The sequence below is a fragment of the Odontesthes bonariensis genome, chromosome 17, assembly GCF_027942865.1.
Source record: "Odontesthes bonariensis isolate fOdoBon6 chromosome 17, fOdoBon6.hap1, whole genome shotgun sequence".
Classification (NCBI taxonomy): domain Eukaryota; kingdom Metazoa; phylum Chordata; class Actinopteri; order Atheriniformes; family Atherinopsidae; genus Odontesthes; species Odontesthes bonariensis.
Genome location: NC_134522.1, coordinates 20,291,437 through 20,314,442, shown reverse-complemented (window position 1 = coordinate 20,314,442; position 23,006 = coordinate 20,291,437). Strand labels below are relative to the sequence as shown.

The following is a 23,006-nucleotide window of genomic DNA, read 5'->3' as shown; positions in this document are numbered from 1 at the left end:
GACAAGTCGATTTCAAAGTAGAGGAGATGCGCATCAGCTCATAGACCCAGGGCTGCGAACGGAGGACCGGCAGTTGGTTTGTGTGTGATTATTGGCCCAGGTACTTAGGTGAAGTTAGTTTTAAGTTGGATATTCGACAGACATTCGCAAGCAAGCCACTCCAACATTTCAAGTGCACCCGTATTGCAGACTTTACAGTAAACACACGGAGAGGACGACTGCAGCGTGTTCCAACTTCCTGTTTTCAAAATAAAATAAAAATAAAAAATAAATTATATTTAAAGCAGAGATGAGCGACTGTGTATAAAGTTATTGAAAATTATGGACAGAACTGAATTGTAAAAATAAAAGATGTATCTCATGTAGCAAGTGTAGTTACATGACCCCACACTGATTTGGAGTCAATTGATCACATGACCTGGAAGCTATTGAGCAAAAATGCTAATATTTACATATAAAAATTAATAAAAAATATGAACAGATATAAAATGTAAAAATAAAAGGTGTATATCATGCAGCCAGTGTAGTTACATGATCCCAAACTGATTTGGAGTCAATTGATCACATGACCTGGAAGCTATTGAGCAAAAATGCTAATATTTACATATAAAAACTTCATTAAAAATATGAACAGATCTAAAATGTAAAAATAAAAGGCTTATCTCATGCAGCCAGTGAAGTTACATGATCCCAAACTGATTTGGAGTCAATTGATGACATGACCTGGAAGCTATTGAGCAAAAATGCTAATATTTACATATAAAAATTAATAAAAAAAATATGAACAGATCTAAAATGTAAAAATAAAAGGCTTATCTCATGCAGCCAGTGAAGTTACATGATCCCAAACTGATTTGGAGTCAATTGATGACATGACCTGGAAGCTATTGAGAAAAATGCTAATATTTACATATAAAAATTAATAAAAAAATATGAACAGATCTAAATTGTAAAAATAAAAGGCGTATCTCATGCAGCAAGTGTAGTTACATGATCCCAAACTGATTTGGAGTAAATTGATGACATGACCTGGAAGCTATTGAGCAAAAATGCTAATATTTACATATAAAAATTAATAAAAAAATATGAACAGATCTAAATTGTAAAAATAAAAGGTGTATCTCATGCAGCCAGTGTAGTTACATGATCCCACACTGATTTGGAGTATATTGATCACATTACCTGGAAGCTATTGAGCAAAAATGCTAATATTTACATATAAAATTCATTAAAAATATGAACAGATCTAAAATGTAAAAATAAAAGGCATATCTCATGCAGCCAGTGTAGTTACATGATCCCAAGCTGATTTGGAGTCAATTGATCACAATACCTGGAAGCTATTGAGCAAAAATGCCAATATTTACATATAAAAATTCATTAAAAATATGAACAGATCTAAAATATAAAAATAAAAGGTGTATCTCATGTAGCAAGTGTAGTTACATGACCTCACACTTATTTGGAGTCAATTGATCACATGACCTGGAAGCTATTGAGCAAAAATGCTAATATTTACATATAAAAATGAATAAAAAATATGAACAGATCTAAAATGTAAAAATAAAAGGCGTATCTAATGTAGCAAGTGTAGTTACATGATCCCAAGCTGATTTGGAGTAAATTGATCACATTACCTGGAAGCTATTGAGCAAAAATGGCCGTTTTCTTTTGGAAACTAAAACCGGAGCGCGCTCCTTGGAGCTTAGGCGACAAAGCTGTGGAGCCAGATAAAGGCCACAAAAATGCAATAATTGACGGTTGTAGATGAGGAAGAAGCCTCGTGTGTTTTCATTAATGCAGCTTTTTTGAGATAATTCCTTTTTACCAGTTCATTTTCCTAAAATGGGCTGTTGTTCCCTCTTGACAAACATCCACAATTCACAGTACTGTTTGCCGAAACCCGGGATTGAACGAGTGACCTTCAGATCTTCAGTCTGACGCTCTCCTTACTGAGCTAAAGCTGGGGAACAATAGTCTGTTTGGGGGGGGGAAGAAGAAGGAAAGAGGGGGAAGAAGGGGGAAGAAGGGAGAAGGAAAAAAATGAAGGAAAAGAGAGGAAATTTTGAGAAAATGAGAAAAAATGAAAGGAACTTGTAGTTATTTGTGTCTCTGCTGTCCATCACAAGTAAAAGAACACATATTCTGGTCTATTCATTTGAGAAAACTAACCAAACATGACACTTTACTGTACAATAGCATAGGAGGCTCTTGATCCAAAGGTCGCTGGTTCGATTCCACCATTGGAACATGACGCCTGTAACACAAACTACTACCAAGTGTGATCAAATGTAACTAAATGTACTTTTAAAGTGATTTCTGAATTAAGTACTGCAACAATCGTCTTCTATGAATGAGTTTGCATGTTTGCAGAAAAAACTGAAGACACTCACTGAAATGTAACAAATTTATTACTAATTTCACACACACAAACACTCACAAACAAGTGTGTGAAATTAAACCAGAAAACCTGAAGCAATAAAAACAGGAATAAATTAAACAATTAAAAGTAGAAAAAAAAGATAAATAACCTAAATAAAATAAAAGCAATATATAAAATGTTTAAATTTAGGAAATATTAGAACAATAGTAACAACTTGAAATAGAATAAATAAATGATAAATACCAAAATAAAATAAATATAATAAATAAACAAAAATGGAAAATATTTAAACTTAGAAAATTTAGAACAAGAAACAATTTAAAATAGAATAAAAAAAGATAAATAACCAAAACAAAATAAGTAAAATAAATACAATAAATTAACAGAAGAAGAAAATAAATTTTAAAAAAATTAGAACAGATTTTTTAGATACACCGATCAGCCTGGCCACTGACAGGTGAAGTAATTAACAGATTGCCTCATAAAAGGTGCATATATTAGGCCGCCAGTGAACCTCAAAGTTGACGTGTTTGACGCAGAAAAAATATAGGCAAGCACCAGGATGCACCCCCAGCAGAGGCAGTGGGATGCAGCAGGATAATACGCCCTGCCATGAATGATTCAAGAACAGTTTGAGGAACACAACAAGTTAAAGGTGTTGACATGGCCTCCAAATTACATCCAACCAGCCATTTTGGAGCTGGAGCCTGTCCCAGCTGACTTAAGGCGAGTGGCTGGTTACACTCTGGACAAGACAGCTCATCACAGGGTACACTGAGACAAACAACTATTCACATGAACATTTTAGTCATCTATTAAGTGCATGTCTTTAGACTGTGGGAGGAAGCCCCTGCAGACATGCAAAGAATAAACAGCCCCCACATAGAAAGGCCCCAAATTTCCTAGATCTCAATCCAATCGTGGGATGTGTTGGACAAACAAGTCCGATCCAAAGAGTAAGTATAAGTAAAATAAATACAATATATTAACAAAAGAAGAAAATAAAAGAAGTTAGAAAAATTAGAACAGGAGTAAATGAAGACATTTCTTTTCTTTTGAAACTATTTACATTATATTATATACATATTGACAAAGAATGTCACACCATTTTTTTTTCTTCCCTCTTTCTCCTCATCTCCTCCATCCATTCTTCCAGTGGCATTCTGTTATTTTTGGGACAGTATATACTCCCATAATACTGCCCATGACCATTTTCCTTTATGCGCGGCAGGTGGCACTGACGGCATTTGTTTTTTTCAACCGTTCGGGTGTAAGCTCTCCGGGTCGGCGGTGGTGAGGGCAGGGGGCCAGACGGCACAATCTGTTTGTTTCCAGCAACAAACGCAACTGGCACAAAGAATGGGCTGGCGTTTGAAAGAACAGGAGCTGGAGGTGGTGGCTGAATGAATAACTGCCTTTGAGCTGCTGACCTCCGCTTATCCACTGCCTGTCCAACTGTACTGCGGGGCAAGTGGTACTGATGGTGGGGACCAGGCCGTGGAGGTACAGCAGGAGGGCGCACTTGCGCAAGTGGCAGAGGCCTCGCAGCAATGGGGACAGAGTCAGGCAGGTTGACCCCTTGCAGCAGAATGCCACTGTCCTGCCTCTTCAGTCTCTTATTGTGCCACTGAGTCAGTGTTGTTTGATTAATATCAAACAACTGCAGAGTAGTGCTCTGCATCACTGTGGCATTCCCCAGAACCAGCTGCCTGATCTTGCTGTAGTCAGTCAAAATCAAAGTCCATCTTGTCAGGCTGGAAGTGCCCTGTTTTTTGGGGCTCTTGTGAATGTTACACAGCTTGACACATATGGACTCTACAAGGCGACTACAGTCTGGCCACTGGGCAGGAGATCCTGAGGATGCTAAAACGCAGCGTGTTGTGCTCTCCACACCAGGTGTAAATTCAGGTCTCTTTTTAGAGCACCTGAAACGTCCTGTGGTAAGGCGCACCTGATGACGTGCAGCATATGCCACCCGTTGCTGGTCGTACGGCAGAAGGTTCTGCCACAGTGCTACTATTGTACTGGCCTGCTGATTGCTCATTGTTTGACCAGTTTCTGTCCTCAGACCCACCAAATATTCTGCCAGGCTATCCACTCTGTCCATCCCTGGGATGCCACGCTCATCAACAGCCTGGAAAAGAGGTAGGAGTATACATCAAAATTAAAACACAATAACACAACTAGAAAAGTACAGCTGTCACAGTCCAACAGTCACAAAACACTTACCAACTACTGTAGGATGTTCTTCTAATCAGACATATGGATATGGATCAGTGTTTTTGTGTTACCTTGACATGTTTTGACTGCATCTGATGTCTTCCTCAGAAGAGTCACCTGATGTTGCTGTGATGTGTCTTCTCAGCTGATTTTCTGTGTAACATCAGCTGGTGTGACACATCACAGCAACATCAGGTGACTCTTCTGAGGAAGACATCAGATGCAGTCAAAACATGTCAAGGTAACACAAAAACACTGATCCATATCCATATGTCTGATTAGAAGAACATTGGTGATTATTAAATTAAGTCTTAATGAACTTCACTGAACTAAGACTTACCGCCTGTTCCACAGGTGCTGCTGGAGCCAAGGTATGTGCCCCAGAGGGACCAACAGTTGCTGTGGGGAGAGTGGCTGGTTGGATGTTAAGGGGGGGGGCAGAGGCTGTTCTGGAGGTGACAGCTGTTGGTCCAGAGGACAGGATGTGCTCAATCTGTTAAATGTAATAAGACAATTATTAATATCAGTGATATATAATACATTGACAAGCAGGACATTAAGACCACTGACACCTTTTTGATGCAAAAAGACTAACCAGTTGTTTCTCAGGGGCTGCTGGGGTGGCGGTGGCCATTTTTGACCCAGCTGTAGCTGCAGCTGCAGCAGCAGAGGTAGTCATTCTGAAGGCGGTGGAGAGAGGAAGGGCAGAGGCTGCACTGGTGATAGTGGCTGACTGGCCAGAGGACAGCTGAAAAAAAAAATAGAAATAAAAAATAAGAAAAAACATATTACATCATATTACAAGTGCAACAAATGATATGTCACATAATAAGAACACTTACCAGCTGTGACAGTTCGGCAGGCGTACTTGCTGGGAGGCTGGTGGAAGTGTGGAGAGCAGGAGCAGAGCAGGTAGCTGATGGATCAGAGAGTGTGGACTCATGCACAGGCTGTAAAATGTAATACAAAAAGGTGATTATAAAAATGCATTCAATTGGACTTCATCTTTTTGCATAATTACTTTATTAGTATGTATTTATTTACTATAATTATAATTCTATAATTATTACCAGTTGTTGCTCAGGTGCTGTCAAGGTGGAAACAGCCGGACTAGGGGAGGGCTGGAGAGAGGTGGGAGTTGGAGTCGAGCTGGTGGTGACAGGGGCTGGATCAGACAGGTCCAGCAGCTCTACGGTGGGGTCTAACCCACTTTCTTCAAACCCCTCATCTTCCAGCTCCTCCTCAGTGCCTACATCTTCCAGCAGGGCCTCAGTTTCCTCTGAGTCAGGATGTACATCCTGCAAGGCCTTTCCGGTCTGGCTGTACAGGTAGTCCATGCCAAGAAGCTCACCTGGGACAGGTGAGAGAACAATAGAGGGTGGAAAATTCACTTTCAGAAAATGCATTAAAAAGATGAATATATAGTAAATATAGCAAATAGCTTCATCAGGATGAAAAGCTTAAACTTACCAGTGTAAACAGCAGGTGGCTGAAAGGACGGGACAAGGTGCCTTCCAAAGACCTTGACACTGAGGGTGTTGACGCAGTGAACAAGGTCTCCAGAATAACTCAGCAGGGGGGCAGGCTTGACTGCTAGAGATGCAGCTTCTCGGTCCTGGTTCCACCTGTTCAGTCCTTCCAGGAGGTACAGCTGGAAATTTAAACTGTTGGCACTCGTTCCTTAAGATAGTAGAAAGGTAAACACGATGATACATTTATTTGTTGTGTTTGGTCATCTGAAAATTATTAATTGTGCCACTGTTTCCAGGGTAATGGTAATGACAAACAACAGAATTGCGATGTTAAAGAATCTTACTGATGAATAATGATTCATACTGACCTGGAATGAACCTGTTCACATGGAGGTGAAAGGATTCCAACGATGTGGACCCTCTGGCACACCTGTAGTTTGGCAGGACAATGCCTGCCTTGGTGGTGGTACCAGTCTTGGTGTAAAGCAGCACACCTGGTTCGTCCTGTATGCACTTCACGTGCCTCTGTTGGACTTGCCAGATGTGCTGCATCCTTTCGTGGTCCAAAAGAGGGACACCAAGAAAATCCCTGCCCTTTGCCCCCATCAGTTCATTGAGGAGCTGCTCAATCATCCCCAATGTCTGCCGCTCTCCTCTTGTCTGCCTCCTGCAGTGCAGTGCCAGCTCGTCTTTGCTGATGCGCTGATCGACGAGAGTGTCAGTGATGCCAGGGATGCCTTCCTGTCTCAGCTGCTCCCGCTTGGCCTGACGCAGCAAGGCAACATCTCCTCTGTCCCACTCGAAGATGCAGCTCGACAGCTTCGCCATGAAGACAGGGTACAAAGGATGAGCATCCTTTGTACACCCTGATGCCAGTCGGCGCATAAAATGGTAAATGTCCAGCTTGATTATGAGGTCTGGCCACCCACCAAATCTCTCCTTCAGTTTGGTCTGTCCTCTGCCCTCCCGACAACAGTCACAATCGACGTACAGCAGCTGAGGTGGAGCCACTCCGGCATTACTGTACCTGGAGATGAGGCCAGTTGCCATTCTGTCCAGGGCAGGACCCTCCTGAGCAGACAGGACACTGATCAGGATTTGCCCTCTCTCATTGCTTACAGAAGTAAGCCACAAGGCTGTCCCCTTAGCAGTGCCTGAGAGCTTCTTGGTGATCTGCAATAGCACAGAAAACACAGTGAATGCCTAAATAAATTGTTGAATTTGTATCTGAACATCAGGGTTATAATTATGTATTTATTTTACATGTATTTACTGAATTTCACAGCATTAGCAGTTAAAATACTTACCTTCTTTGTGGAGTCCATTTTTAGGATACTGCCAAAGGTGGACGTTATGCTGGCTTTGATGTGGTCCAGCCTGCACAAAATGTCCCGCCCATACACAGCCAGCATCCATCGGTGCGATGGAACATCCACAGGCTCAGGGGGATCCTGGAATGTTACGGGAAAAAGGCTTGGCCTGGCAGCAAAGTCAGAGCAAGCTCCAAGGTAACGGCAGAGGCGCTTAAGCCATTCCTCGCTGTGGTTCTCCCTCAGCTGTCTGACCAAGCGGGTGGGACTGTTTCCAAGGGCCCTCTCCCTCAGGAAACGGATCACCCGCACATCACAAGCGAATCTGTATAAAACAAAGGAAACGAGAGACCGAATGAGACAAACATCAAAACCTTCTAATTTCTTGATAACAAACTAAGGCAAAATTATCTACGTATACTTACTTTCGAGTCAGAATCAATCTGAACTCCAGCCTGTGAGCCAAGTCCAGCTGGTCCAAGACTGTCTTGCTGGAGGAAAGATATGTTGTCTTGCAACCAGCTGAACTGCACCAGAGAGTCTCGGTGATCATCAGGTAATACCTGTCCACATCCAGAATGTGTCGGGCTCTCTTGTGAGCTCCATAGCTTGTGAGCTGTGTGCCACAAGCAGGACAGGACAGCCTGACCTTCCACAGATGGTATGGCATCCACAAGAGAAGCCGGTGATGGAAAAAGCGCTCTGGAGTGGGGACTTGATGATAAATAAGGGACGGCTCTGGTGGATCATACCACAGTTTTAGGTCTGTGCGCAGACGCTGGTTCTTCCACAGGGCTGCTGAAATCCACTTCTGGTCTTGCGGTGGTATTGTCTTCAGCAGCTTTGTGGGCAGCCAGGCAGCATCTGAAACGTGTGGAATCTCCATATTTTCAGGAAATGGCGAGGTGAGAGGAGCAGAGGGGGTTCCAGAGGATACACAGGAGGAGGTGGCAGATGACACTTCCTATTTTATGAAAAATAAAATAAAATAAAATAAGGTAAATACATAGATATGATAACAATCTACTTAAGAGCAGTTCCTGTTTCAAGTGTAGTAGAATATCTTCTTACAACTGTAGCAGTGGAGGGCAGAATGGAAGGAGCTGGTGATACAGGAACAGGAGAGGGAGGAAGAGACAGAGGAGAGACAGTTTGCAGGAACAACTTGGAACTGCGGCCAGGCGGTGACAATGTTCTTTTGGGTGGGCTGATGATGAGGCTGGATATGTCAGAGGTCTGAGGGAATAAAGGCACAGTTCACAATATAGGATAACCTTAGATGATAACGAATGAATGAATGAATCTATCCATTATTGGTATAGCAGTCAATAAAACCAGATCATTTCAACATGAAACGGATGCATGAAAGTCCCACTATAGTTACTGCTACATGAAAACAATAACAGTGTATGTTTTTTAAAATCAAAGTCAGTCTATGTATCATTCTCTTTACATTACCTTAGATGAACGCTTCCCAGCCGAACTTAGGTTTGGCTTCAACATGGCACCATGAGAGCCACCAAACCGTGGCTTTGTAAACTGACAAAAAGAAAAAAATGACCTTCACTGGGGCTTTGTACATTTTTTATAGTTGAGTATATTAATAACATCAAGATAAATATCAGCATAAGTAAATCCTCATTACTTACTGATGCCAAAGTCAAAAGGGGCCTTCTAGGTTCACCAGCAGGTGAGGGTCCTGACTGTACGGTCCCAGCAGATGACAGCCCTGGCTGCTGTGCCACCGTACATGAAGGTCCAGCAGATGAAGGCCCTGGCTGCTGTGCCACCGTGCATGAAGGTCCAGCAGATGAAGGCCCTGGCTGCTGTGCCACCGTACATGAAGGTCCAGCAGATGAAGGCCCTGGCTGCTGTGCCACCGTGCATGAAGGTCCAGCAGATGAAGGCCCTGGCTGCTGTGCCACTGTACATGAGGGTCCTGAGTCAGGGAGCGAACTGGAAGGCTACAGGTTCACAGAGAAGATGAAAAAATTGTAATACTACAGAATTCAACACCAGCACGTCATAATTATATGAGAAACTTCTGATACCTTCTTTGCATGGAAACCACAGTTACAGCTCTGTGCACCTCCAAACAGTGACATTTGTCCCCTCGTCTGCATTGGGCATTTCTCAATCTGTATTAATGTTTGACAGCGAATAAGAAGGTGTTCCGTTTAAATATGTCATAGCTTTACATTTAATATGATACACATATCACTCTGTCCAGGTTTACCTTCAGATACAGATCATGCCACTTTTTCTGCCGAGGTGCTGGTCTGTTTCCTGCCTCAGAGGGCCAAACGCCTGAGGCAGCAAATCTACGAAGGCGGCGTATCCACTCCTCCTCTCCCATGGCCCTGTGCTTTTTTTGTTTGCAAGCCATCTGCCATTAACAGGGAAAGAATATTTATACCAAAACGGCTAATATTTATTCATAAATATGAACAATGTGCAATATTTTTAACTTACTAATATACATATATTTATGCACACACACAAGTTCTTACAGTCACACAAGCACACAGCTAATTATTAACAAAGAGCAGTAGTCTACATATTATATATTTATTACAACAGAAGTGAATACTACACAGATTTCATTCATCATACCGTAGCTTATTATCAACTAGTACTAATAGAAGCAGTGCATATTGAAGACTTTGGTGAAGTGAATACTACCAGTAGACAGATTTAATTCGTACTGTAGCTTATTATCAACTGGTAGCAGTGCATAGTCAAGACTTTTGTGACAATAGAAATGAATACTATACAGGTTTAACATACTGCTATACGTTACGAATACGTTCGTTATACGTTATACCGATGCCGGTAACCGGGGAGGGGGCCAGCATTACCGTTAGTCGTTGCTCTTGGAGGAAACTCGCACATAGAAAAAGTCCAAAAGTGGTCAAAATAAGTTTCACAACGGTGACTGCAACAGTATGTGACGATGATGGAGACGATACTGAAAAGCCAAAACAAAATGGCTCTAAAAGTCACGTTTGGACACGTCGACGGCGATGCGACGTCAACGTCGTTTCTTTTTAACCGTAATTTCTCTTTTTAATATATCATTAATATTTGCCTAGCTACCTAGCTAACTTAATACAATATTATAACGAGTGTCTGAGTATTATAACGAGTGTGTTTCCTTTTGGCGGCGAATGAAAAATCAATTTAATGTTAACGTCTGGGGAGGCAACGGCAGTCGTTTCTGTTATCGTATTTTTTTATTTATTTTTTTCTCTCTATAATACATATTTCACACCGACCAAGTTAGATAGTTGACAGAATACAATGATATTAGCGATATATTTACCTTTTTCCACAGCTTTCGGTAAAGACATTTGAAGTTCGGCGGGATGAATTTTTGGAGAAGCGGCATCGTGATTGGCTGTCAGAAAGATGGAACTTCTGGGCTGCGATTGGTCCGTCCCAGCAATGTTGGAGAAGGACTACTGTGATTGGCTGACAGCAAAGATGGAGAAAGATGGAAATGGGCCAACGTGATTGGAGGAGATTATACAGACGCTCGGTCCCCCGCTACCGCTATTTCGGCTACACAGGGTTAAACTGGCCGTTTTCATTTGGAAACTAAAACCGGAGCGCGCTCCCTGGAGCTTAGGCAACAAAGCTGGGGAGCCAGATAAAGGCCACAAAAATGCAATAATTGACTTTTGTAGATGAGGAAGAAGCCTCGTGTGTTTTCATTAATGCAGCTTTTTTTAGATAATTCCTTTTTACCAGTTCACTTTCCTAACATGGGCTGTGTTTCCCTCTTGACAAAGATCCACAATTCGCAGTACTCTTTGCCGAAACCCGGGATTGAACGAGTGACCTTCAGATCTTCAGTCTTACGCTCTCCCAACTGAGCTATTTCGGCTACACAGGGCTAAACTGGCCGTTTTCATTTGGAAACTAAAACCGGAGCGCGCTCCTTGGAGCTTTGGCGACAAAGCTGTGGAGCCAGATAAGGGCCACAAAAATGCAATAATTGACTGTTGTAGATGAGGAAGAAGCCTCGTGTGTTGTCATTAATGAAGCTTTTTTGAGATAATTCTTTTTTACCAGTTCACTTTCCTACCAGCCTCGTATGTTTTCATTGATCTAGGTTTTTTGAGATAATTCCTTTTTACCAGTTCACTTTCCTAACATGGGCTGTGTTTCCCTCTTGACAAACATCCACAATTCGCAGTACTCTTTGCCGAAACCCGGGATTGAACTAGTGACCTTCAGATCTTCAGTCTGACGCTCTCCCAACTGAGCTATTTCGGCTACACAGGGTTAAACTGGCCGTTTTCATTTGGAAACTAAAACCGGAGCGCGCTCCCTGGAGCTTTGGGGACAAAGCTGGGGAGCCGAATAAAGGCCACAAAAATTCAATAATTGACTGTTGTAGATGAGGAAGAAGCTTTGTGTGTTTTCATTAATGCAGCTTTTTTGAGATAATTCCTTTTTACCAGTTCACTTTCCTACCAGCCTCGTATGTTTTCATTGATCTAGGTTTTTTGAGATAATTCCTTTTTACCAGTTCACTTTCCTAACATGGGCTGTGTTTCCCTCTTGACAAACATCCACAATTCACAGTACTCTTTGCCGAACCCCGGGATTGAACGAGTGACCTTCAGATCTTCAGTCTTACGCTCTCCCAATTGAGCTATTTCGGCTACACTGGGTTAAACTGGCCGTTTTCATTTGGAAACTAAAACCGGAGCGCGCTCCTTAGAGGTTAGGCGACAAAGCTGGGGAGCCAGATAAAGGCCACAAAAATGCAATAATTGACTGTTGTAGATGAGGAAGAAGCCTTGTGTGTTTTCATTGAGATAATTCCTTTTAACCAGTTCACTTTCCTACCAGCCTCGTATGTTTTCATTGATCTAGGTTTTTTGAGATAATTCCTTTTTACCAGTTCACTTTCCTAACATGGGCTGTGTTTCCCTCTTGACAAAGATCCACAATTCGCAGTACTCTTTGCCGAACCCCGGGATTGAACGAGTGACCTTCAGATCTTCAGTCTTACGCTCTCCCAATTGAGCTATTTCGGCTACACTGGGCTAAACTGGCCGTTTTCATTTGGAAACTAAAATCGGGAGCTCGCTCCGTGGAGCTTTGGCGACAAAGCTGTGGAGCCAGATAAAGGCCACAAAAATGCAATAATTGACTTTTGTAGATGAGGAAGAAGCCTCGTGTGTTTTCATTAATGAAGCTTTTTTGAGATAATTCCTTTTTACCAGTTCACTTTCCTAACATGGGCTGTGTTTCCCTCTTGACAAACATCCACGATTCATAGTAGTCTTTACCGAAACCCGGGATTGAACGAGTGACCTTCAGATCTTCAGTCTGACGCTCTCCCAATTGAGCTATTTCGGCTACACTGGGCTAAACTGGCCGTTTTCATTTGAAAACTAAAATCGGGAGCTCGCTCAGCCTCGTGTGTTGTCATTAATGAAGCTTTTTTGAGATAATTCTTTTTTACCAGTTCACTTTCGTACCAGCCTCGTGTGTTTTTATTGATGTAGGTTTTTTGAGATAATTCCTTTTTACCAGTTCACTTTCCTAAAATGGGTTGTTGTTCCCTCTTGACAAACATCCAAAATTCACAGTACTCTTTGCCGAAACCCCGGATTGAACCAGGGACCTTCAGATCTTCAGTCTGACGCTCTCCCAACTGAGCTATTTTGCCTACAGAGGAAACTAAAACTTATGTTTTCATTGATCTAAGTTTTTTAAGATAATTCCTTTTTACCAGTTCACTTTCCTAAAATGGGTTGTTGTTTAGGGTGACCATACGTCCGTATTTCCCGGGACACGTCCGTATTTCACTTCCTGTCCCGGGCGTCCCGTGAAATACGGACATGTCCCGGGAAATACGGACGTATGGTCACCCTATTGTTGTTCCCTCTTGACAAACATCCACAATTCATAGTAGTCTTTGCCGAAACCCGGGATTGAACCAGGGACCTTCCGATCTTCAGTCTGACGCTCTCCCAACTGAGCTATTTCGGCTACACAGGGCTAAACTGGCCGTTTTCATTTGGAAACTAAAACCGGAGCGCGCTCCTTGGAGCTTTGGCGACAAAGCTGTGGAGCCAGATAAAGGCCACAAAAATGCAATAATTGACTGTTGTAGATGAGGAAGAAGCCTCGTGTGTTTTCATTAATGCAGCTTTTTTGAGATAACTCCGTTTTACCAGTTCACTTTCCTACCAGCCTCGTATGTTTTCATTAATGCAGGTTTTTTGAGATAATTCCTTTTTACCAGTTCACTTTCCTAAAATGGGCTGTTGTTCCCTCTTCAGATCTTCAGTCTGACGCTCTCCCAACTGAGCTATTTTGCCTACAGAGGAAACTAAAACTTATGTTTTCATTGATCTAAGTTTTTTAAGATAATTCCTTTTTACCAGTTCACTTTCCTACCAGCCTCTTATGTTTTCATTGATCTAAGTTTTTAAGATAATTCCTTTTTACCAGTTAACTTTCCTACCAGCCTAATATGTTTTCATTGATCTAGGTTTTTTACCAGTTCACTTTCCTACCAGCTTCGTATGTTTTCATTAATGAAGCTTTTTTGAGATCATTCCTTTTTACCAGTTCACTTTCCTACCAGCCTCATATGTTTTCATTAATGCAGCTTTTTTGAGATAATTCCTTTTTACCAGTTCACTTTCCTAACACGGGCTGTGTTTCCCTCTTGACAAACATCCACGATTCATAGTAGTCTTTACCGAAACCCGGGATTGAACGAGTGACCTTCAGATCTTCAGTCTGACGCTCTCCCAATTGAGCTATTTCGGCTACACTGGGCTAATCTGGCCGTTTTCATTTGAAAACTAAAATCGGGAGCTCGCTCCGTGGAGCTTAGGAGACAAAGCTGTGGAGCCAGATAAAGGCCACAAAAATTCAATAATTGACTGTTGTAGATGAGGAAGAAGCTTTGTGTGTTTTCATTAATGCAGCTTTTTTGAGATAATTCCTTTTTACCAGTTCACTTTCCTACCAGCCTCATATGTTTTCATTGAGATAATTCCTTTTTACCAGTTCACTTTCCTACCAGCCTCATATGGTTTCATTGATCTAGGTTTTTTGAGATAATTCCTTTTTACCAGTTCACATTCCTAAAATGGGCTGCTGTTCCCTCTTGACAAACACCCACAATTCACAGTACTCTTTGCCGAAACCCGGGATTGAACGAGTGACCTTCAGATCTTCAGTCTGACGCTCTCCCAACTGAGCTATTTCAGCTACACAGGGCTAAACTGGCCGTTTTCATTTGGAAACTAAAACCGGAGCGCGCTCCTTGGAGCTTTGGCGACAAAGCTGTGGAGCCAGATAAGGGCCACAAAAATGCAATAATTTACTATTGTACATGAGGAAGAAGCCTCGTGTGTTTTCATTAATGAAGCTTTTTTGAGATAATTCCTTTTTACCAGTTCACTTTCCTACCAGCCTCATATGTTTTCATTGAGATAATTCCTTTTTACCAGTTCACTTTCCTACCAGCCTCATATGGTTTCATTGATCTAGGTTTTTTGAGATAATTCCTTTTTACCAGTTCACATTCCTAAAATGGGCTGTTGTTCCCTCTTGACAAACATCCACAATTCATAGTAGTCTTTGCCAAAACCCGGGATTGAACCAGGGACCTTCAGATCTTCAGTCTGACGCTCTCCCAATTGAGCTATTTCGGCTACACTGGGCTAAACTGGCCGTTTTCATTTGGAAACTAAAACCGGAGCGCGCTCCTTGGAACTTAGGAGACAAAGCTGTGGAGCCAGATAAAGGCCACAAAAATGCAATAATTTACTATTGTAGATGAGGAAGAAGCCTCGTGTGTTTTCATTAATGCAGCTTTTTTGAGATAACTCCGTTTTACCAGTTCACTTTCCTACCAGCCTCGTATGTTTTCATTGATCTAGGTTTTTTGAGATAATTCCTTTTACCAGTTCACTTTCCTAAAATGGGCTGTTTTCATTTGAAAACTAAAATCGGGAGCTCGCTCCGTGGAGCTTTGGCGACAAAGCTGTGGAGCCAGATAAAGGCCACAAAAATTCAATAATTGACTGTTGTAGATGAGGAAGAAGCCTCGTATGTTTTCATTAATGCAGGTTTTTTGAGATAATTCCTTTTTACCAGTTCACTTTCCTAAAATGGGCTGTTGTTCCCTCTTCAGATCTTCAGTCTGACGCTCTCCCAACTGAGCTATTTTGCCTACAGAGGAAACTAAAACTTATGTTTTCATTGATCTAAGTTTTTTAAGATAATTCCTTTTTACCAGTTCACTTTCCTACCAGCCTCTTATGTTTTCATTGATCTAAGTTTTTAAGATAATTCCTTTTTACCAGTTAACTTTCCTACCAGCCTAATATGTTTTCATTGATCTAGGTTTTTTACCAGTTCACTTTCCTACCAGCTTCGTATGTTTTCATTAATGAAGCTTTTTTGAGATAATTCCTTTTTACCAGTTCACTTTCCTAACATGGGCTGTGTTTCCCTCTTGACAAACATCCAAAATTCATAGTAGTCTTTGCCAAAACCCGGTATTGAATCAGGGACCTTCAGATCTTCAGTCTGACGCTCTCCCAACTGAGCTATTTCGGCTACACAGGGTTAAACTGGCCGTTTTCATTTGGAAACTAAAACCGGAGCGCGCTGCCTGGAGCTTAGGCGACAAAGCTGGGGAGCCAGATAAAGGCCACAAAAATGCAATAATTGACTTTTGTAGATGAGGAAGAAGCCTCGTGTGTTTTCATTAATGCAGCTTTTTTGAGATAATTCCTTTTTACCAGTTCACTTTCCTACCAGCCTCGTGTGTTTTCATTGAGATAATTCCTTTTTACCAGTTCACTTTCCTACCAGCCTAATATGTTTTCATTGATCTAGGTTTTTTACCAGTTCACTTTCCTACCAGCCTCGTATGTTTTCATTGATCTAGGTTTTTTGAGATAATTCCTTTTTACCAGTTCACTTTCCTAACATGGGCTGTTGTTCCCTCTTGACAAACATCCACAATTCGCAGTACTCTTTGCCAAAACCCGGGATTGAACGAGTGACCTTCAGATCTTCAGTCTTACGCTCTCCCAACTGAGCTATTTCGGCTACACAGGGTTAAACTGGCCGTTTTCATTTGGAAACTAAAACCGGAGCGCGCTCCTTGGAGCTTAGGCGACAAAGCTGGGGAGCCAGATAAAGGCCACAAAAATGCAATAATTGACTGTTGTAGATGAGGAAAAAGCCTCGTGTGTTTTCATTAATGAAGCTTTTTTGAGATAATTCCTTTTTACCAGTTCACTTTCCTACCAGCCTCGTGTGTTTTCATTGAGATAATTCCTTTTTACCAGTTCACTTTCCTACCAACCTCATATGTTTTCATTGATCTAGGTTTTTTGAGATAATTCTTTTTTACCAGTTCACTTTGCTAACATGGGCTGTTGTTCCCTCTTGACAACCATCCACGATTCATAGTAGTCTTTGCCGAAACCCCGGATTAAACCAGGGACCTTCAGATCTTCAGTCTGAGCTATTTTGGCTACACAGGGCCAAAATGGCCCTTTTCATTTGGAAACTAAAACCGGAGCGCGCTCCTTGGAGCTTTGGCGACAAAGCTGTGGATCCAGATAAAGGCCACAAAAATGCAATAATTGACTGTTGTAGATGAGGAAGAAGCCACGTGTATTTTCATTAATGAAGCTTTTTTGAGATAATTCCTTTTCACCAGTTCACTTTCCTACCAGCCTGGTGTGTTTTCATTGAGATAATTCCTTTTTACCAGTTCACTTTCCTACCAGCCTCATATGTTTTTATTGATCTAGGTTTTTTGAGATAATTCCTTTTTACCAGTTCACTTTCCTAACATGGGCTGTTGTTCCTTCTTGACAAGCATCCACAATTCACAGTACTCTTTGCTGAAACCCGGGATTGAACCAGGGACCTTCAGATCTTCAGTCTGACGCTCTCCCAACTGAGCTATTTCGGCTACACAGGGTTAAACTGGCCGTTTTCATTTGGAAACTAAAACCGGAGCACGCTCCTTGGAGCTTAGGCGACAAAGCTGGGGAGCCAGATAAAGGCAACAAAAACTATATATTTGACTGTTGTAGATGAGGAAGAAGCCTCGTGTGTTTTCATTAATGCAGCTTTTTTGAGATAATTCCTTTTTACCAGTTCACTTTCCTACCAGCCTCGTGTGTTTTCATTGAGATAATTCCTTTTTACCAGTTCACTTTCCTACCAGCCTCATATGTTTTTATTGATCTAGGTTTTTTGAGATAATTCCTTTTTACCAGTTCATTTTCCTAACATGGGCTGTTGTTCCTTCTTGACAAGCATCCACAATTCACAGTACTCTTTGCTGAAACCCGGGATTGAACCAGGGACCTTCAGATCTTCAGTCTGACGCTCTCCCAACTGAGCTATTTCGGCTACACAGGGTTAAACTGGCCGTTTTCATTTGGAAACTAAAACCGGAGCACGCTCCTTGGAGCTTAGGCGACAAAGCTGGGGAGCCAGATAAAGGCAACAAAAACTATATATTTGACTGTTGTAGATGAGGAAGAAGCCTCGTGTGTTTTCATTAATGCAGCTTTTTTGAGATAATTCCTTTTTACCAGTTCACTTTCCTACCAGCCTCGTGTGTTTTCATTGAGATAATTCCTTTTTACCAGTTCACTTTCCTAAAATGGGCTGTTGTTCCCACTTGACAGACAAACTCATCTACAAAAGTCAATTATTGCATTTTTGTGGCCTTTATCTGGCTCCCCAGCTTTGTCTCCTAAGCTCCAAGGAGTGCGCTCCAGTTTTAGTTTCCAAATGATAACGGCCAGTTTAGTCCTGTGTAGCTGAAATAGCTCAGTAAGGAGAGCGTCAGACTGAAGATCTGAAGGTCACTCGTTCAATCCCGGGTTTCGGCAAAGAGTACTGCGAATTGTGGATGTTTGTCAAGAGGGAAACACAGCCCATGTTATGAAAGTGAACTGGTAAAAAGGAATTATCTCAAAAAACCTAGATCAATGAAAACATACGAGGCTGGTAGGAAAGTGAACTGGTAAAAAAGAATTATCTCAAAAAAGCTTCATTAATGACAACACACGAGGCTTCTTCCTCATCTACAACAGTCAATTATTGCATTTTTGTGGCCCTTATCTGGCTCCACAGCTTTGTCGCCAAAGCTCCAAGGAGCGCGCTCCGGTTTTAGTTTCCAAATGAAAACGGCCAGTTTAGCCCTGTGTAGCCGAAATAGCTCAGTTGGGAGAGCGTAAGACTGAAGATCTGAAGGTCCCTGGTTCAATCCCGGGTTTCGGCAAAGAGTACTGCGAATTGTGGATCTTTGTCAAGAGGGAAACACAGCCCATGTTAGGAAAGTGAACTGGTAAAAAGGAATTATCTCAAAAAAGCTTCATTAATGAAAACATACGAAGCTGGTAGGAAAGTGAACTGGTAAAAAACCTAGATCAATGAAAACATATTAGGCTGGTAGGAAAGTTAACTGGTAAAAAGGAATTATCTTAAAAACTTAGATCAATGAAAACATAAGAGGCTGGTAGGAAAGTGAACTGGTAAAAAGGAATTATCTTAAAAAACTTAGATCAATGAAAACATAAGTTTTAGTTTCCTCTGTAGGCAAAATAGCTCAGTTGGGAGAGCGTCAGACTGAAGATCTGAAGAGGGAACAACAGCCCATTTTAGGAAAGTGAACTGGTAAAAAGGAATTATCTCAAAAAACCTGCATTAATGAAAACATACGAGGCTTCTTCCTCATCTACAACAGTCAATTATTGAATTTTTGTGGCCTTTATCTGGCTCCACAGCTTTGTCGCCAAAGCTCCACGGAGCGAGCTCCCGATTTTAGTTTTCAAATGAAAACAGCCCATTTTAGGAAAGTGAACTGGTAAAAGGAATTATCTCAAAAAACCTAGATCAATGAAACCATATGAGGCTGGTAGGAAAGTGAACTGGTAAAAAGGAATTATCTCAATGAAAACACACAAGGCTGGTAGGAAAGTGAACTGGTAAAAAGGAATTATCTCAAAAAAGCTTCATTAATGAAAACACACAAGGCTTCTTCCTCATCTACAACAGTCAATTATTGCATTTTTGTGGCCTTTATCTGGCTCCCCAGCTTTGTCGCCTAACCTCTAAGGAGCGCGCTCCGGTTTTAGTTTCCAAATGAAAACGGCCAGTTTAACCCTGTGTAGCTGAAATAGCTCAGTTGGGAGAGCGTCAGACTGAAGATCTGAAGGTCCCTGGTTCAATCCCGAGTTTCGGCAAAGACTACTGTGAATTGTGGATGTTTGTCAAGAGGGAAACACAGCCCATGTTATGAAAGTGAACTGGTAAAAAGGAATTATCTCAAAAAACCTGCATTAATGAAAACACACAAGGCTTCTTCCTCATCTACAAAAGTCAATTATTGCATTTTTGTGGCCTTTATTCGGCTCCACAGCTTTGTCTCCTAAGCTCCAAGGAGCGCGCTCCGGTTTTAGTTTCCAAATGAAAACGGCCAGTTTAACCCTGTGTAGATGAAATAGCTCAGTTGGGAGAGCGTCAGACTGAAGATCTGAAGGTCCCTGGTTCAATCCCGGGTTTCGGCATAGAGTACTGTGAATTGTGGATCTTTGTCAAGAGGGAAACACAGCCCATGTTATGAAAGTGAACTGGTAAAAAGGAATTATCTCAAAAAAGCTTCATTAATGACAACATATGACGCTTCTTCCTCATCTACAACAGTCAATTATTGCATTTTTGTGGCCTTTATCTGGCTCCACAGCTTTGTCTCCTAACCTCCAAGGAGCGCGCTCCGGTTTTAGTTTCCAAATGAAAACGGCCAGTTTAGCCCAGTGTAGCCGAAATAGCTCAGTTGGGAGAGCGTCAGACTGAAGATCTGAAGGTCACTCGTTTAATTCCCGGGTTTCGGCAAAGAGTACTGTGAATTGTGGATGTTTGTCAAGAGGGAAACACAGCCCATGTTAGGAAAGTGAACTGTTAAAAATGAATTATCTCAAAAAAGCTGCATTAATGAAAACACACGAGGCTTTTTACTCATCTACAACCGTCAATTATTGCATTTTTGTGGCCTTTATCTGGCATCACAGCTTTGTCGACGGAGCTCCCGGTTTTAGTTTCCAAATGAAAACGGCCCTTTTTGCTCAATAGCTTCCAGGTAATGTGATCAATTGACTCCAAATCAGTTTGGGATCATGTAACTACACTGGCTGCATGAGTTACACCTTTTATTTTTACAATTTAGATCTGTTCATATTTTTTTTATTAATTTTTATATGTAAATATTAGCATTTTTGCTCAATAGCTTCCAGGTCATGTCATCAATTGACTCCAAATCATTTTGGGGTCATGTAACTACACTGGCTGCATGAGATACGCCTTTTATTTTTACATTTTAGATCTGTTCATATTTTTTATAAATATTTATATGTAAATATTAGTCTTTTTGCTCAATAGCTTCCAGCAAATGTGATCAATTGACTCCAAATCAGTGTGGGGTCATGTAACTTCACTGGCTGCATGAGATATGCCTTTTATTTTTACAATTCAGTTCTGTCCATAATTTTAATGAATTTTTATATGAAAATATTAGTCTTTTTGCTCAATAGCTTCCAGGTAATGTGATCAATTGACTCCAAATCAGTGTGGGGTCATGTAACTACACTGGCTACATGAGATATGCCTTTTATTTTTACAATTCAGTTCTGTCCATAATTTTCAATAACTTTATACACAGTCGCTCATCTCTGCTTTAAATATAATTTTTTTTTTCCTTTTTATTTTATTTTGAAAACAGGAAGTTGGAACACGCTGCAGTCGTCCTCTCCGTGTGTTTACTGTAAAGTCTGCAATACGGGTGCACTTGAAATGTTGGAGTGGCTTGCTTGCGAATGTCTGTTGAATATCCAACTTAAAACTAACTTCACCTAAGTGGCCCAGGTTGTGCATTTGGGTGGGTCTCGGGAGGGGGCCGTTTTACATTTGTGCATTTGCAAATTAACTTTGATCCACGCGAGTTAGTCCCCAGCCCCATTTCCTAATTGCTTCTGGCAATCACTCCGTTAGTCAGAACAAAACGGGTGGAAGTCATGGATAAACAAACAGGTGCCGAGACGCAAGGGTAAAGGTGACGAGATGCGCGAGGCAGGTGCATCAGAATGCCTGAAAATGACCAACTTTTCCTTTTGGTGCTGCAAACTTCTGCCACCAAATGCGGAGATGTCAGTGACTCAGGATTCTGGTGGCAGTGCAGATTCAGGGATGAGAGCAACAGTCTGAGCAAATTTAACTAGAGCAGCCAGCAAAGCACTAGAGTCAGCAAAGCACCAAAAGAGCAGGGGAAGCGCCACTGACCTGGTATGTTTGATTAAGAGAGCGCTGATTATTATTTACATGATTTTTAAAAAAAAATTTTTTTAGTGTTAGCAGAATCATCTTTCGGCACAGCGTTCAACGTGACACAATGAGAGTCGGTTTGGCTTTCGTGTTGTTCCTCATTGTCTGAAGGACACACCCTTTATTGTACACGAGTGTGTTCAATTAGACAGGTCACGTGATGTGACACACAATAATCCAATAACAAAAAAACAACAACAAATGAGAGCACAAAACATTCACAATGTCAACACCCCCACTTGCTCACATTTGGGTAACTTCCTCCAACTCTTAATATTTTATCCAAAATACATTCATTATACACCAAACATAAACATTTCATACTTCCTCAACTTGATGTTTGTTGCTGGTTTAGTTAGTACATCTGCAACCATTTCGTTAGTTGGACAGTACTCTAGAAAAACTTTTCCTTCATTTATGACTGATCTGACAAAATGATATTTAATATCAATATGCTTACATCTTTGTCTATCCACAGGATTTTTGGCTAAGGATATGGTACCCTGATTATCCTCATAAATCTTAGCTAAATAATCCTTATTATCCATGTTAAATAACAGTTGTTTCAAGTATAAGCATTCCTGTACAGTAGCAGCTAGTGCCATGTACTCTGCCTCACATGTAGATAGTGCTACTGTAGGCTGTCTTTTGGTCTTCCATGAGACTGGCGGACCATCTTTATTTAGGCTTATACAGTAACCTGTTGTACTTTTTCGATCCGATGCATCACCTGCCCAATCTGCATCACTATATGCATGTATAAGGTTATCACAAGCACCCTTTTTAAAACATAGTTCCTTATTTTGTGTGCCTTTTAGATACCTAAAAACATGCTTTACCGTATTCCACTGCTCTGTGGTTGGGTTTGCAAAGTACTGTGCCAGTTTACTTACTACATAGCTTAAATCTGGTCTTGTACATGTTGATAAATATATTAAGCTTCCTACTGCCTCTCTATATTTTCTGACATCATTCATTACTTCAGCTTTATCAGAATAGTTAAGTTTCTGCTCACAAGGGGTAGTTTGCAGTTCTGCATGTCGAACCTTTCCAGTATTTTTCTCACATACTTCGACTGTGACATTTTAATACTGTCAGCATCTTGCTCAAAGTCAATGCCAAGAAAATATGTCAACTTTCCTAAGTCCTTCATCCTAAATTTGGATGCAAGTTTTTCTTTTATATCTCTAAGGATATTCATATCACTGGCAGCAATAATCAGAT

At 41.2% G+C, this 23,006-nt stretch overlaps 1 protein-coding gene across 1 annotated transcript; it reads right to left on the bottom strand.

The window, feature by feature from the left end:
* Positions 1 to 2,695: 2,695 nt before the first annotated feature.
* Positions 2,696 to 8,523, bottom strand: LOC142366357 (uncharacterized). The gene is made up of 10 exons (XM_075448218.1): positions 8,457 to 8,523; positions 7,811 to 8,349; positions 7,383 to 7,710; positions 6,444 to 7,248; positions 6,074 to 6,283; positions 5,674 to 5,954; positions 5,446 to 5,553; positions 5,199 to 5,351; positions 4,944 to 5,096; positions 2,696 to 4,517 (listed from the first exon to the last, which is right to left on the bottom strand). Exons 2-10 carry the CDS (start codon positions 8,269 to 8,271, stop codon positions 3,483 to 3,485), a joined length of 3,534 nt encoding a protein of 1,177 aa, XP_075304333.1. The 5' UTR covers positions 8,272 to 8,349; positions 8,457 to 8,523; the 3' UTR covers positions 2,696 to 3,482.
* Between the last annotated feature and the right edge of the window lie 14,483 nt (positions 8,524 to 23,006).

Excerpts from the sequence above, each read along its gene's own strand:
- LOC142366357 (XM_075448218.1), bottom strand. The coding sequence starts at position 8,271 with ATGGAGATTCCACACGTTTCAGATGCTGCCTGGCTGCCCACAAAGCTG. Across the intron at positions 7,249-7,382 it reads AAATGGACTCCACAAAGAAG|ATCACCAAGAAGCTCTCAGG; the intron begins GTAAGTATTTTA and ends GTGCTATTGCAG. Across the intron at positions 5,955-6,073 it reads GCCACCTGCTGTTTACACTG|GTGAGCTTCTTGGCATGGAC; the intron begins GTAAGTTTAAGC and ends CACCTGTCCCAG.